The sequence below is a fragment of the Lotus japonicus genome, chromosome 1 (assembly GCF_012489685.1).
Source record: "Lotus japonicus ecotype B-129 chromosome 1, LjGifu_v1.2".
NCBI classification, from domain to species: Eukaryota; Viridiplantae; Streptophyta; class Magnoliopsida; order Fabales; family Fabaceae; genus Lotus; species Lotus japonicus.
The window spans coordinates 1,757,718-1,774,738 of record NC_080041.1 but is presented as its reverse complement, the minus strand read 5'-3'; the positions used below and the strand labels follow the sequence as shown (position 1 = coordinate 1,774,738).

The 17,021-nt window shown below is 37.4% G+C and overlaps 2 protein-coding genes across 2 annotated transcripts; both read left to right on the top strand.

Moving 5' to 3' along the window:
• The first annotated feature begins 204 nt into the window (after positions 1-204).
• On the top strand, positions 205-5,221 carry LOC130732969 (protein transport protein SFT2-like). The gene is made up of 4 exons (XM_057584990.1): positions 205-640; positions 3,983-4,250; positions 4,379-4,483; positions 4,854-5,221. Exons 1-4 carry the CDS (start codon positions 438-440, stop codon positions 4,962-4,964), a joined length of 687 nt encoding a protein of 228 aa, XP_057440973.1. The 5' UTR covers positions 205-437; the 3' UTR covers positions 4,965-5,221.
• A 7,030-nt stretch (positions 5,222-12,251) lies between these two features.
• LOC130732964 (LRR receptor-like serine/threonine-protein kinase RGI3) lies at positions 12,252-16,309 on the top strand. The gene is made up of 2 exons (XM_057584989.1): positions 12,252-15,036; positions 15,589-16,309. Exons 1-2 carry the CDS (start codon positions 12,408-12,410, stop codon positions 15,951-15,953), a joined length of 2,994 nt encoding a protein of 997 aa, XP_057440972.1. The 5' UTR covers positions 12,252-12,407; the 3' UTR covers positions 15,954-16,309.
• Positions 16,310-17,021: the final 712 nt, after the last annotated feature.

Below are 17,021 nucleotides of genomic sequence, written 5' to 3'. Positions count from 1 at the left end.
CGGTATTAGACCTCTCCCTTGATTAAAACCATGTCGCTCAGGCTCACTAATAGGATTCACAACAACCGCTTCAAGGTCACAGTGGACGCCAAAAAAAGATCGTCAGAGGACAATTGAATTGCACAATGAACTAGAGCACTATTGCAAAAAAAAATATAACTTTGAGAATTATAATTTCAATTATCAATTTTTCACACCAACCGATAGTCGATGTAAACATTTTTGTTAAGACACGAAGAAGAGAAGAGGGGTTTATTCCGAAATCATCACACACAATACATAACACAATACATTTTCGGATTTTCCAATTCTCTCGTCTTTGAATTCCAATTCGTCCATTCCACTCTCAGCTTGAAAGGAAGAAGAAGAAGAAGAAAACAGAAATGGTGTGTGTATGGTAGATTCTAGATAGATAGACGGTTGATTGTGATCGAAGAATGGAGGGGTGGTTCTCACGCGTACCCAGTGACGATCAGCAGCAAAAACCAGCCTCCTCTTCTTCTTCTTCGCCCTCTTTGCTGGCTGATTGGAACTCTTACGCTTCATCAACATCGCAGGACACCTCCAATTCCGGAATCGCCTTCGATCTGGAATCTGCTGTCAGATCTGCCAACAACACTGTCACTGGCACTTTCAACGTGTAACCCTCTTACTCCTACTTTCTACATCTCCCTTACCATCCACCTTAATGCTCCATGATCTTTCTATTATCATTATCAGTGAATGCATATGTATATAGCATATTGTTATAGCGTATTTGGTGTTTGGTTATGCGGTGGAAAGTTCTCTAATCACTCGTAGGAAAAGCCACAAAGTGTGTGTTTGGATTAACTTTATGAGTGTTGATTCTGGATAGAATTGATTTTGTTTAATTGATTATTATAAAAGTAGGTTGAATGTGAAGTAATTTATGTTTTTTTTTTGGTTCATGAAAATGTTTGAATACCTTTATGGATAAACCACTTAGTGGGCAAGAGCTAAAAGAGCTTTAGTGTAAACTTATTTTCATTTAAAATGATATAAAATAAATTAAATACTTGGGTGGTTAAAGTTTGAATCATTCAGGTTTTTCTCTCCCCAAGTTGAACCACTCTTTTCTCCTGTTTTTGATGGCGAGTCCGTTGGAATCCCACGATTTCATCGGAAACGAGAACGGGCTTTCAACGACACATCCCATCGGAGCTAACAACGTAAGAGATAATGGAAACCACAATACCGATGGCAGTGAAGGGAACAAGTGCAATAACCACAATACCGACAAATGAAGCTAACGTTGGGTTGTTGCACTCGTTCCCTTCACTGCCATCGGTATTGTGGCGTTTGTTACCCGCCTCTTTGTTTCCATTATCATTTATGTTGTTAGTTCTGATGGGATGTGTCGTTGGAAGCCCGTTCTCGTTTCTAATGGAATCGTGGGAGCTCTTGCCCACTAGGTGGTTTATTTAGTTGTTGAAGTTGGAATTAACACGGTGTTAATGCTGAGTCAATGGTTTATTTAGCTCTTAAATAAAATACCTATTCAATGGGTCTGTTAGTTTAGTTTTCAAATTAATATCACAGGTAGGATTTCTTGTTAGTTGCTGTTATCTTTTCTTTTTCTCTTACCAGATGTAAGGGCCATGATATTTCAATAATGAAGACTTTTCCTTGGTTCAACTCCCCTCTCTATATCACGTGTTCTTTCTTGAAATATGGTATCAAGGGTTTAGCATTTTTTTTACAGTATGTTGTAAGTCATACTTGCAAGTATGGCTTCAGATAATTCATATATAGAGCCAGCTGTTCCTAAGTTCAATGGGTTTTATGATCATTGGGCAATGCTCATGGAAAATTTCCTCCGATCGAAAGAGTCTATGGGCCAGGCACATACGTTATTTTTTGACAGCAAAATCAGAAGCCCTAGGTGCTTTCAGAAGTTTCCAAATTCATGTTGAGAAAGAGACTAGTCATGCTATCAAAGGCCTACGTACAGATCGAGGAGGGGAGTTCACTTCCAACGAATTCATGCAACATTGTGCAGACCTTGGTATCCAGCACCAGTTGACAGCCACATATTCTCGACAACAGAATGGCATTGCCGAAAGAAAGAATTGAACTATAATGAATCTTACTTGAAGCATGCTGTGAGAAATAATTTGGACTGTGCAGTAAATTGGACTGTGCATATTTTAAATCACAGTCCTACTCTTGCTGTGAGAAATAAAACACCAGAAGAAGCTTGGAGTGGTGTCAAACCTTCAGTTGGGTATTTTTGTGTTTTTGGTTGCATTGGTAATGTTCATGTTCCTGATGCTAAGCGAACCAAGCTCGATAACAAGAGTCTTCCTTGTGTTTTGCTTGGCGTCAGTGACGTATCCAAAGCATACCGATTGTATGATCCAGCCTCCTAACGAATTATCATTAGCAGGGATGTGGTCTTTGAAGAAGATAAGGCTTGGAATTGACACACTAACTCTGAACCATTAACTACCTTTGAATTGGAGTGGTAAGCAGAAGGGGGTGATGGCACTAACAGTTCTGAATCTCTTGAGCCTACAATTGCTGATCAATCTCCTCAACTTGCTGATAGTGGTCAACCTGAGCGTGTCATATCAGCTCCAGTGGAAACATCAACTGGATACCCATCGCGGGATCACCGCCAACCATCTTGGATGGATGACTTTGTTACCGGTGAAGGTCTTTCTGATGATGAACTTGCAGATTCCTTCTCTAACTTAGCCTTGTTTACATGTGATGGTGATCCCACTTGTTTTGAGGAGGCTGTTAAAAGTGTCAAATGGCAGCAGGCAATGGACACAGAAATTGAATCCATAAAAAGGAATGACACATGGAAATTAGTGGACTTGCCTAGTGGTGGAAAAATTGTTGGTCTCAAGTGGATTTACAAGACCAAGTACAATGAAGTTGGTCAAGTTGACATATACAAGGCCCGTTTAGTCGCCAAAGGGTATACACTGCAACATGGCATTGACTATAACAAAGTGTTCACTCCTGTAGCACGAATGGAAACTATCCGTCTAATTGTTGCATCAGCTGCACATATCCACAGGGCTGTTCAATAGGCTAATGTTATGAAATACATTAATGAAATTCCACAATTGATTATGTTCATGGCAGAAGTTGCTCTTTTTAGCTTCTCGTAAATTTGATTTTGGGACTATAATCGATTATCTATGTTGATTGCCAACATCTATATGACCACCTAAAATTTGGTCAATGAGAATTGATTATTAGGCTCCCGAACCTGGAACCAAACACACTTAGAATATCGTGATTGGTTACATAAGGCTGTTTTGTCTGTCCTAATTACCCAGCAACGCTTCCTTAATCTGACTTGGTTTGATTGAATTTGAAAGTGAAATGAATGATGGTTTACATGGAAATGAGGTTTAATTGGAGTATGATGGAATAGAATAAAATCTGTAATCTTTGTTATACTTACATACATGGCATGCAAAATATAGTATCAAGCTTCTGATGTGATTATGTGGAAAGAGTTTCCGATATTTTCTGAATGTGCTGTGGCAGAGAAGTCATTGTTATTCTTCTTTAGCCTTTTCTTTTTTAAATTCTTGATGGTACAAATTACTGCCACAATTTCTTTGTTGAATGTATGATCTACATCATGGTAAAAGATCATGTTCGAAAGATGAAACTACTAAGCCTATGTTTGGATATCTGTTGGCATTAGTGCAAACGGACAGTAGCTCACACTTCAAGATAAAAAGTGAACGAAACTCTTGGATTGAGATTAAAGTCTGTTCATGTTGCACACAACTGGTATCCAAACACCCTTAGGCTCTATTTGTATCTCCGTTGGGTTTAACAGAATGTTAATGGAGCTTTGAAGCTCTTTTGATGTTTTTTGCTTGGACCAAAGCAAATTAGAAGTACTTTTAATGCAAGCCAAATATACACTAATTAGTTTTCCTTGAACTTGTGTCCTCGAGTAGTTAAGCAATTTGCTTCTTAAAATTGTTAGGGTTTCTAAAGGTGTGAGAGATATTCCTGGCAACTTCCAGTCTGCCACAAGTAGTCTTCCTTCTGGGAAAGCACTCGTGTATTTTGCTTTGCTCCTGGCAAGTGGAGTCTTCTTCATTTTCATTGCATTTACCTTGTTCCTGCCCGTGATAGTGGTTCTGCCCCAGAAGTTTGCTATATGCTTCACTCTCGGGTGTGGATTTATTATTGGGTCATTCTTTGCTCTCAAAGGTCCTAAGAATCAGCTTGCTCACATGATGTCAGCGGAGGTAAGTTACTAGAATTTCATCATTTCCTATCCTGTTGTTTTCAAGGGGATAAAAATGGCTTGCCATTGTATGTTGCATGAGTTTTATGCTTTCTTCTGACTCTCTCTCCCTTTATGATTATTTTTCAGAGGCTCCCTTTCACAGTGGGTTTTATATGCAGTATGATTGGTACCATATATGTATCTATGGTGCGTCACAGCTACATTCTCTCTGTTCTGTTCTCTGTCGTACAGGTATCAGCTTCATCTATCCTTAAATAGTTAAAATGTTTCTTTAATGCTTTGCCCTTCCCCTTGTGTTATTGTTAGCATTTTCTATGGGCGTGAAATATGTACGATGGGTTTTGTGTAAAATCTTGAATTTATTGTTGCAATAGTTCCTTCTATATAGGCAGAAACTTAATAGATTTAGAGAATTTTAATATCCACATTTTTAGTGGCTAGATTTATATGATGATGGGTGTTAACTCCATAACTTGGTGCCAGCACCTGGGGATGTGGAAATAGTTATTTCTTTCAGAATTTTGCATACATAATTTCTTCTTTTTCTTTCTAAAACCATCAATCTTGTATTGAAATGATATATTTCTGATTCTACTTGCAGGTTCTCTCACTTGGATACTATTCTATATCATATTTTCCTGGTGGATCTGCTGGAATGAGATTTCTGACTTCTTCCATAACATCCAGAATAATGAATTGTTTTGGGAGGTGATTTGTGAGTTTTGATTATAGTACACCCCATTTTTTTTCTCTCTATTTTCCTCTTCCTTTTTCCATCACAGTTCCCCCCTCTATTTTCTTAATTTCTCTGGTGATTTGGGGTGTACCACCCCATGAGTGTACAAGTATATTCATCCTTGGTTAATTGGAGATGAGGCATATTGCTGAGTTGAAGCATCATCTAACACTTGCTAAGATTCAATGTTTGTTGCCACCTCTTAATGAGAAAATCTATTAACCTCTTTGCCACAGGTTCTGATCTTTATTGCACACGGGTTTAAGTTGTAAGTACCACCGTACCAGTATTGATACGGGTTGGAGGATTTGACAAAATTCGTAAAAGCTGAGACGCAAATGCAGGTGGATCAGGATATACCATATAAAAACATTAGTATTAAAATCATAATATAAATATAGTTTTTACTATGTTTTAACAGGAGAAAAAGAAGTGAAATTGGAATTTGCTTAACTTAGTAACGAACCAAACAAATTAGCAGCGTAATTTTTATTATGCACGGATTAGTTGTAACTCAAGTGATAGGTGAGCGTTGGATAGGTAATTGTCTAGCCAAGAAGCACTTGTACTCTATAAGTACACTAAAAACATTTAGAAGTACCTGTGTTCTTTGATTGCAAACTAACATTATGTCATTATCTGATTGATGAGCTGCAGAAGACTGTTACTTTCTTCATGTTCCCTCCCCCAAAATGGAATATGGAATAGGTTTTTCTTGGATGAGATTTTCATTAAGGCCCTTTTTATCATTAATTTTTGTACGATTATTATTTTTGTTAAAGAAATTGTCACTCAACAAACTATAGGATAAAACAACAAAGGAAGATGGACAAAGGAGGGGGATGAAGATGGTGTTGGAGGAGTAGGGGCCGCAAGAGGTTAAGGACAGAAGCAGAGTCATGAGGCAGGGGAGATGAAGGTGGTGGTGACCGGGAAAAAAAGAAAGTGAGAGAAACAGAGGGAAAAATGTCAAAACAAAGGGTGTGACCGTGGAGAGCTGTTCGTATGATATGTTCACACCTCTGTAGTTAAAAGTTAAATCATTTGTATGATATGTTCAGTATTTCTGCTGGTTGAAACAATCAATCATCACAAGGAATCGTGGCACATGGTTGAATTGGTTACTGGGAAATGAAAAACTTAGCTGTTTAAAGGACAGAAGTGTGGTTTCAAGTAGATTCTAGTAGACACTGGCTCTTGCTTCAGGGGTTTACTTGAAATATCTCAGTTATAGTATGATACGAACTTCATAATGAGGTCATTACTAATTCATTAATAATTTAGTTGAATATGTGTTCTTAATTAATAGGTTAACTGTTTAAGAGTAATCTTGATGAATTTACTTAGTAAATTACCATTTGGACGCAGGACTAATCTTCATGAGTTTGACTAGGGGTGTTGGAGGCATGAGCTATGTATGACAAGCTTTATTTGTTCCTCACTTGGTTCTAAGTTTTGACTAGACCAGTACTTTAGAGTCCAGACCAGCTTGTCAATCGCATGCTATAGTGGCACATTTGTGCCATTCCGCAGCGGAGCGACCTTCAGCCGCTACAGAGCTTCCCATCTCGGAGCGTTTATGGTCGTGGCTGTTGCAACCGCTTTTGCAGCCAGATTTGCAGCCATGGCCACACTATTTAACAGTTTCAGGGATTAGGGTTCATTTCTTGAAAAGAAGGTTCCAAAAAGTCAGAAACACCCTCAGAGTTATAATGTTTTTTTTAGGAACTCAGAGTTATAATGTTAGAGCTATTAGTTTGGGGTTTTTTCGGTTCAATTAGTGGGGGTATTTTTGGTTTTTCGGTTCTATTAGGTGGAGGTATTTGTGGTTTTATGATTCTTATAACCCTAAAGAGGCCTTGCAACACGAATTGAAATTTGTGTTACCGCCTTCAACCTTTCTTCCTTCTTGTCCGCCTCTTGGACCACCTTCCAGCCACCTTCCGATATCTTCTCGTGACTTCTCCAGCGTCCTCAGCCTTCTTCTTCCTCATCCTTCCTCCTCCTTCCTCTTCAGTGTAGCGGCCATTCCGTTATACGCTATACCGCTATAGCATTTTTTAGGCCATCCGCTCCGCTCAGCTATCCAGGATTGACAAGCTTGCTTTGGACCCATACTTAGCCTGATTATAAACTTGAAGAAACTCTCATATATAAGTCTAATTTAAAACCAATGACTGACTAAGAAACTAAACATGCAGAATCTCTTAACTGTATGAATAACTACTCACTATGGCTTATGAGATGTAATTCTATGCATAAAGTGATTTTTCAAGACTTGCCTAATTGCCTTAGTACATATTGGATCATCAAATACCATTTCTTACATGGTAGGAGTAGGGTTTTTCAACTTGCAGTGCAGGTTGTGTTTACCTGTATTTTGGCGTTGAGGGTGTGGAACTAACTAACTAACTTTTATGATCAGAATGAAAGTAAAACTAAAAAAAAGTGAAATAAAAATGAAAAAGTCAGTAACCACTTTTTTTTTTTTTTGTCAAAGTAACCACCTAAAGGTCCCCCCAACCGTTGTACTAATTTATTTCCAAAGTACAAAAGGAGCAAAAAGCCTTAGCACCCGGCTTACAAATCATGACCCATAGAAATGATTGGACATGTTCATAGTATTGTGGTTCGGGTAAAAGGATATATTTTATTCACACTTTCCACCCATTGCCTCTAATAATTTTATAGCATTAGAAAGCTATATGGAAACAGCAACCTGAACTTCAGGATACTAATGGACACCAATGGTGGGATCAGACAGTGATTTGAACTTTTCAATATGACCATTTAGTATTTGGTGGAGCATATCAAGATTATGCTATTAAAATCTCTCATGTCATGTGAAATTTTATGTTTGTCTCTTTCGTCATAAATATTGAAATGATTATGCTTATTTAATAGGTATGAAGAGAAATATATGCACAAAATCTCAACATTCCACAATCATGCGGAATTTTTACATGAGAGGATCATGATCTCGACATTATGTAGGAACGTGTAAACAATATAATCTTTTAATAATAGAATTACTGAGAGGTACGGGGCATCTTTTTCATGGAGGAAAAACAAAGCAGTGGAGCACTTTGAAAGGTCTGAAAAAGTAAAACTGGCAGTTATGGGGGAAAAACAGAAGTTTAATGAATCCATGATGTATTCTAAAGCATTCACTCATTGAAAGGGTGGAAGTGCTCTAAATTCTCACTGAATCTGCTCCTGTGGTAATCTGGTAGGTAGTAAATCCCAATTATAGAGAAATGGCTAAGCTCCAATGTTAAGGTCTTCATCCAGCGAATTTTCCTACCATTGATTGGCTTGTTTTCTAGAAAAGATGGGAACCGAGCTGGTCTTTTCTCTATGATTTGGGCAAGTTGGGGATAATTAGCCAAATAATTAGAAAGAAACAAAGTTCCCAATTGTTTCTAATAGACGTTGATTTGATGACGAGCCTCGACGCAACAATAAGGTTGCGGTCATGCGACTTTGAGGGCATAAATTTGAGCTGTGAAATTAGTCTCTTACTAAAATACAAGGTAAAAGTGAGTTTTCTACTTTATAGACTTGCACATAGTGAGAGCTTTATAGCACCAGGTTTGCCATTTAGAAGTTATTTGAGGCATTAATCAGGATCAAGCCTCCCAACCGTGTGAACTTAGAAAGTGTAACTTGGAAGTTCTTCTGACAAGATTTTGGATGGCCAGGGACCCTAGGGCTGGTAATTGATGGGATTTCAATTAACAAATCATGTTTGGATCCATTGATCTGTATTATTGTTGTGGATTCAAAAGTCCTCTTGATATACATTGAATTGGCCACTTGTGCTGACTATATTGCACGTGTGCCATGCATAAAGGACAAAAGTTCCGGTGATGCTACACTATGAAGACCACATCAAGGGTCCACCCTCAATGCAAATCATAAAACTTCTATCCATCTTTCTTTCTTTCTCTATTCATATTTCTATAATTTTATTGTATAATTTCTGTTGCTTTTATAAGTATTGTATTAGAAGTACTCTAACATACAGCAAAAAAAGTAAATACACATAAGTGGCTCATTTTGCAGCACCATTCAGTGATAAAAATTGTTGCCGACAGTAAGAACCAACAAGAACATGAACAGATTCATTATTGTAATCGAATGGAGTGGTGGTGAATGTGTTCTTATGCAAGATTAAAAGGCTTTTGTACTAACGTTTGATCACTCATACATCATCTATTATATTGTAACCAGTTTGTATCTGTTTTGGATTTCCGTTGAACTTAACATTAGGGTTATATTTTGTGAAAGTTGATCCAAATATGACATTTTGTTGGTATCTGTTATCTTCTGTATGCAGTTTGTTTTCCATGAATTAATAAGCCGGGGCCTGATAAATCAACAGATTCTAAATTCCTTTTTAAATTTTAATAAACAAACATAAGTGAGCAATGTTGATTGCTGATAAACAATTAATGCTTTATTCCAAACACATGGCTCACCACTATGACAGCCTCAGAACCATGCAGACACTACTTGTATCAATGTTTTTAATTAGAACGCAGTGCCACTAAAAATTCAGCAATTTATTGCTTGCTGTCATGTGCCTGGCACCCTTAATCTCTGTCAGAAATTTTCTATTTCTAATTATTTTCCTAGGACTAGCTTATGCCAATTCCTCATGTTCTGATATTCAAAAGTTTCTATATTCATGTGGTATAGTCCAACAGCAGGAATGTGATTTAGATTAAAAAAAGCTGATTAATATCCGAGTCATGATTCCCATTCCAAATACTTGTAAGGAAAGCAGAAGAAACAGAATAGTGAATGAAAAAAGGGAATGGAAGGTAAGTTCTGGATGCAGAAAGTTTAAAAGGAAAAAAGGAGTTAAAGAATATATTACTAAGACCCAAAAAATAACTGAAAGTTTTTGAAAGTGCTGGAAGTGTTGATTATTTACATTTTTGAAGAGGAGCTAATGAATTAGCTATGGCTATTTAGGTTTTTTTGTTTTTAGATGAAGAGATTGATAGTGAATGGCACCACCACATCTTTTCTCTTTCTTGTTCTTGTCTAATCTTCGTTTTCCATTTACTGAATTGGTTTTGCCTAGAGACTTACCAAGTGATCCAAAAGGGCCTTCTTGCTTTTCATTTCTTCTGAGTGAAAAATGACATCATGCTGCAAACTTGATGTGCTCATAACATGCCTTTAGGACATAACTTTTCACAAAGAAAACTTCAAAATAAATTGGTGGGGTTAGAGGATGGATCATTTTAGACTAATGGGGAGATTTCCCATCCATGTGTGTCTTTTGTCTCATGCTACTTGGGTCTTTGATTAAGAAACTTTTGGCTCATTGATCTTTCATAGTTTCCTTTACCATGAAACATTTCTTTTTTATTTTTACTTATAAATCATCTGTTATCACATGCACTATAATAAGCTTACTTTGAAATTCCACCTTCTTTGCTTCCATGGTGATGCATCTATGAATTAGTTAAAAAAAATACTGGGGCCAAATATTTGGACTATGGTATAACAGCCTATATACCTGTTTCCAAACTGTTAAATTGAGTGCTACACATGCACTAGATCTTTGGCACACATAGTTCAAGGCACATTTACTCTGAAATTAAGATTTGTAACTTATAACTAGAATTGATTCTATACTATCATTTTAGCATGGAAACAAACATGCTAGGAATCATAAAAGGTGTCCTGAGTTTATAATTTCATTGATTCAAGATGTATGGTGGGGTGTAGTTGAAACTTCCCCCATTTGTGAGTGAAAACAAGCAGATTGCAGATGGGACAATTGATGAAGACTTGGAGATCGTGTAGGATTGAGAACACAGTAACGACACTCAAGAAAAGTTCAAATTAGATAAGAAGTATCTTCAATCAAATCAAGGGGCATTCATCTTTAGAATTAAGATCATAGATATGGCAGGTGGAGATACCCCAAGTTTTGTGCCTAGGAAAGGTTGATATAGCTGTATATGTATGTCTAGAGAATAGAGACCAAGCAAGCCTTACCAGCCAGTTTAGCTTTTTTCTCAATAGCTTATCTATAACTTTCTAGTTTCCGCCATCTCTAACTATCTCTTAAGTTATTAAACCCTTCTCCATTTGATTACTACTCTTGTGAATTTACAAGCTTTATCAACACATGATTGAACTATTGTATCAATCACTTCTAATTTAATCAGTTAAGTTAATAACTTTCAGCTAAAAGCTAACGTTTTAACTTTGAGCTAACTTGAAAATTAATGGAAATGAAAGGTTTGAGTAGAAGCTCACCTAAAATGAGAGTAACCTCAAACTCATTGGTTCTGATACTTATTTAATTCATACATTAGAAGAAAAAGATAGACACAAAATTTCAAATGAGAGAATTTTCACATGAGAGGATCATGATCCATTTTCATGTAGGTAGTCATGCGTTTCGTAAATTTTTGTTTTGGTCTATACTCTATAAGCACTACTCTAGCTGTGCTAGAATAAATTCTGATAAAACAGATTTGTTGGGATAAAGAAGAAATGAGAAACAGAGAAAAGGGGAAACATAATAATATGTAAGCTACTTAAAGCTGAAAATTTTCAAAGGATAGCAGCAACTAGCAAGTAGCAACCACCACATCAGTGGCTCATAAACTGCAACCACATAAAAGAGATGGACCACAAAATGGGCCTAGCTGATTAAAGGAAGAAATGATCTTCTTGATTAACCGAATACAGAGCTATTACATTCAACCATCATAATGTCTATTCTCTTTGATTATCAACCTATCACTATCTCTAAGATAATTAATCACCTTAATGACCCATTTCTCAAAAGTGCTAAAGCCATTTTCCATTCCATGTTTTACTAGTCCTAGTGCTACTTATCCATGCCTTGTTTCCTGCTAATCTTAGCACCTGAATTTATGAGGATAAAAAGTAATAATTAGCAAATAAAAGTAGGAAACAGTATAATATATAAGTGTCTATGTGGGGAACAAAATAGTTTATATATATACATGATTTTCAGCTCCACTATTTTCATGTTTGACATGTCACTATCGGTGAAACACTATCTAACATGTTTGGATCAAGCTTCTATTTTCTCAGAATCAATACTGAACCCTGAAGTTACTTACAAAAGCTTCTCCTCTCCATAATTGATTATGACTTTAGAATAAATTGTAGAAGGATTTCCAAACATATTATGAGACTAAAAACATGTTTGGATAAGCTTCTCAATCATTTAAATTAATTCTGAAAAAGCTTTCCCTAGAATCATTTCTGACTATAGAATTAACTGTAGATGGATTTCCAAATATACTATGAGACTTACATGTTGGATTGCATAGACTGTAAATTCCATCATGGGAATGGCCATGTCCTTATCATTGAGCAAAACCTCTTACAATAATAAAAGAATCAATAACCTGGATCATGTGTCAAGAGCTTCTTCTCTTTCTCTATAAAAATAGTCATAGGATTTCCCCCTCTACAATCCCAAAACTGATCACTCCTCTCTCAGCAATGTCTGGAACCTTAAAGAATCTGTCACTTTCACCCAGAATTTTCTCCCTCACCTTGCTCCTCTCAATAAACTTTTTTTCCTGTTACTCCCTTAACCAACAAGGCCAAGCTCTTTTAGCATGGAAAAACAGTTCAAACAGCACTGTAGATGCATTAGCATCTTGGAATCCATTAAATACAAGTCCATGCAACTGGTTTGGGGTGCACTGCAACTCACAAGGTGAGGTGGTGGAGATAAACCTGAAATCAGTGAACTTGCAAGGCTCATCATTACCTTCGAATTTTCAACCTCTCAGGTCCTTGAAGGTTCTTGTCCTCTCATCAACCAACATTACAGGCAGGATTCCAAAAGAAATTGGAAATTATGAAGAGCTCATGGTCATTGATGTCAGTGACAATTCTCTCTTGGGGGAAATCCCAGAAGAAATTTGCAGGCTAAGAAAACTGCAAAGCTTAGCTGTCCATGAGAACTTTCTTGAAGGCAATATTCCACCCAACATAGGAAATTTATCAAGTCTTATGAACTTGACACTCTATGACAACAAACTGAGCGGTGAAATTCCAAAAAGTATTGGTTCCTTGAGCAAGCTCCAAGTGTTCAGAGCAGGAGGGAATGCAAACCTTAAGGGTGAGATTCCATGGAGCATTGGAAACTGCACCAACTTGGTCATGCTAGGCCTTGCAGAAACCAGAATTTCTGGGAGCCTTCCTTCTTCAATTGGGATGCTGAAAAGAATTCAAACCATAGCCATGTACACAACTTTATTGTCAGGCTCTATCCCAGAAGAGATTGGGAACTGCAGTGAGTTGCAGAACCTGTATTTGCATCAGAACTCAATTTCTGGTTCAATCCCAAGCCGAATTGGAGCCCTCAGCAAACTTCAGAATCTACTTTTATGGCAAAACAACATAGTGGGAACAATCCCAGAAGATCTTGGAAGGTGCTCAGAACTCCAAGTCATAGACTTGTCAGAGAATCTTCTCACAGGTAGCATACCAAGGAGCTTTGGGAAATTATCAAATCTCCAAGGGCTTCAGCTCAGTGTTAATCAACTCTCAGGTGTTATACCTCCTGAAATTTCAAATTGCACTTCTCTGAGCCAGCTTGAAATTGACAACAATGCTATTTCTGGTGATATTCCTCCTGTTATTGGCAACTTGAGAAGCTTGACCTTGTTCTTTGCCTGGAAGAACAAACTAAGAGGAAAAATCCCAGATAGTCTTTCACTGTGCCAAGATCTTCAGGCACTTGATCTGTCTTACAACCACTTAATTGGTCCAATACCAAAACAACTATTTGGGTTGAAGAGTCTCACCAAATTGCTTCTCCTTTCCAATGATTTGTCTGGCTATATACCACCTGATGTAGGTAACTGCACAAGTCTCTACAGGTTGAGGCTAAATCAGAATAGACTTGCAGGTAACATTCCATCTGAGATTACCAACTTGAAGAATTTGAATTTCTTGGACATGAGCAGCAACCATCTTGTAGGGGAGATTCCTCCAACACTGTCCAGGTGCCACAATCTTGAGTTTCTCAATCTTAGTTGTAACCAGTTTTCTGGTAAAATTCCACCTCAGTTCTCTGGTCTTTTCAAACTTGGAGTGTTTGATCTCTCCCACAACAAGCTCTCAGGGAGTTTAGATGCTCTTTCTGGCCTTCAGAATCTTGTTTCCTTAAATGTTTCCTTCAATGACTTCTCTGGAGAAATGCCTAACACCCCATTCTTCAGGAAACTCCCTCTCAGTGATCTCATTGCAAATAAAGATCTCTACATTCCTGGTGGTGTTGTAACTCCAGCAGATAAAATGGGAGTCAAAGTTCACACCAGATTAGCTATGACTCTGAAGATTGTAATGTCCATTCTCTTAGTCATCAGTGCAGTTCTAGTACTTCTCACAATCCATGTCTTGGTTCATGCTCATTTTGCAAACAAAGCACTCATGGGAAGTAACAGTAGGGTGATGAATTTGTATCAGAAGTTTGAATTTTCTATTGATAACATTGTCCAGAATTTGACATCAGCCAATGTGATTGGCACTGGAAGGTCTGGAGTTGTGTATAAGGTAACAAGTCCAAAAGGCCAAACACTAGCAGTTAAAAGAATGTGGTCATCAGCAGAGTCTGGAGCGTTTAGTTCTGAAATTCAGAGGTTAGGCTCAATCAGGCATGATAATATCATCAAGCTTCTCGGTTGGGCATCAAATAAGAATTTGAAGCTTCTGTTTTATGAATATCTCCCTAATGGAAGCCTGAGCTCATTGCTTCATGGTTCTGGAAAGGGAAAAGCAGAATGGGAGACCAGATATGAAATTGTGTTAGGCCTTGCTCAGGCACTTGTATATTTACACCATGATTGTGTGCCTTCTATATCGCATGGAGATGTCAAATCCATGAATGTGTTACTTGGTTCTGGCTCTCATCCTTACCTTGTTGGCTTTGGCCTTTCAAGAATTGCAAGTGAAAATGGTGATGGTACTAATTTCAAGCCTGTCCAGAGACCCTGCCTTGCTGGTTCCTATGCATACATGGCTCCAGGTATATTTTCCACTAAATTTGAATTACTTGAATAATTTTCAGTCCTTATTGTCATGAGCCAAGTACCCTGAAATTTAAAACTTCTTAATTTTAAACATGCCCTCTCACGCAAGAGCCCTGGACTTAGATTCCCATGCACAAGTCCATATACCTTTTGTGCTTTAATTCAACTTATAATATTAGAATAATGAGTTTAACAAGCCGGGATGGAACTAGACACAGAACCAGGTTGTTCCTAAATGGTGCAGTCGCCCCAAGAGAAAAAAAATTCTTTAATAGAATACTAAATGCAGCATTTTCCCCCTTAAAATTTTTACACCACATCTTTTAATCAGCCATTATGATCTTACTTATTGCGTTAATTTTTTGCCTCCCTTATTCAATTTTTCCGACTCCGTCCCTAATAACAAGGATCGAGCTCTAGACTATTTGGTCATAAAAACACTGATACCATCTTATGAACCAATTATTGCAGAAGCAAAAGCTATTATATTTCTAAGATATATAATCTCATGAACAGTGCTAACTTCTGTTGTTTTGGTATATGCACAGAGCATGCATCAATGCAGAAAATTACTGAGAAGAGTGATGTGTACAGTTTTGGTGTGGTCCTTCTTGAGGTCCTGACAGGAAGACACCCATTAGAGCCAACTCTGCCTGGGGGTTCACACTTGGTTCAGTGGGTTAGGAACCACTTAGCTAGCAAAAGAGACCCATGTGACATTCTTGACCCAAAGCTGAGAGGGAGGACCGGCCCTACTATGCATGAAATACTACAAACACTAGCTGTGTCATTTCTTTGTGTCAGTGCTCAAGCTGAGGACCGTCCAACAATGAAGGACATTGTTGCAATGCTCAAGGAAATTAGACCTGTTGAGGCCTCAAAGACAGATCCTGATGTACGGAAGGGGTTTTAACATCGCATACTAATAGCATGTTTGGTTCCACAGTGAAATGTTCTAGAATCACTTCTGGCTAGCCTAGAACCAAGAAGTCTTTGTTTTTTTTAGTAAACATGTCTTGAATTTTGAGCAAATCATGAAACCTAGTTTCACATGGTTCTTCTAACTGTTCCTTTTAATTTCTTAGAAGAGTACTCAATCGTTTAAGCTAGTATGCAAGTCATGGAGAACCCATGACTCATTAATTGTACACAGTCAAATGGAATGCATGTTAGAGTTGGCCAGGATTACTATAGATAGTGAAATGTAATCTGATATGCAAATTTCAAGAATAATCCATTATAAAAAGCATTCGTATTGACTTCACTTCAGGTTAATTGGTTTCTCATCAATATGATACAAAAGACTCCTTGGCCACTGATATCTTTGCAACCTATGTTTATGCTCTTTAGCTAACATTTAAGTTTTAATGTCATGTCACCGAATGTGGTGAATGAATTTGTGATGAATCTAATATCCCAAAAAGTTTTTAACACGCCTCCTTCTCTGCAAGAGCTCATTCGATTATTGCGTGGATAATGCACAAGCTATCACGTGCTTCCACAAGCTATCATGTGCTGAAACCCAACTTTTTGTTACAATAAATAGGTAAACAATGAATGAACTCTAGACCACGAAGGGTAACTCAGTTAGCAACACAGATCGAGTGTGCCAGAAGAACTTTTGGGTTCGATTCTCGTGCAATACATCCGGGTAGAGACATGAAGAGCCTTAACTGTAATTACATCTCGTTCCCAAAATAGTCAACATTCGTAGGGTGACCAGATACCTGGTAGTTTATACAAAAAAAACCACTTTGTCATAGATGCTTTGATACCATGTTATGAATCAACTCTCCCTTTAAAGCATAAGATGTCTAGTAAAGACATATGAATGACTTTATATTATACTTCTATCAAAGTTAACATTAACATGTAAACAAATTTACATTTTCTTTGGATACAAGTGTTGAAACTTCTCAGATGTTAATACTAACCTGAGGGTTTCTAGGAAATAAACATTAGATTGACTGTCCATGAAGAA

Coding starts and splice junctions, on each gene's coding strand:
- LOC130732969 (XM_057584990.1), top strand. CDS start 438: ATGGAGGGGTGGTTCTCACGCGTACCCAGTGACGATCAGCAGCAAAAA. Junction 641..3,982: donor GTCACTGGCACTTTCAACGT/GTAACCCTCTTA, acceptor TAAAATTGTTAG/GGTTTCTAAAGGTGTGAGAG. Junction 4,251..4,378: donor CTCACATGATGTCAGCGGAG/GTAAGTTACTAG, acceptor ATTATTTTTCAG/AGGCTCCCTTTCACAGTGGG.
- LOC130732964 (XM_057584989.1), top strand. CDS start 12,408: ATGTGTCAAGAGCTTCTTCTCTTTCTCTATAAAAATAGTCATAGGATT. Junction 15,037..15,588: donor CTATGCATACATGGCTCCAG/GTATATTTTCCA, acceptor GTATATGCACAG/AGCATGCATCAATGCAGAAA.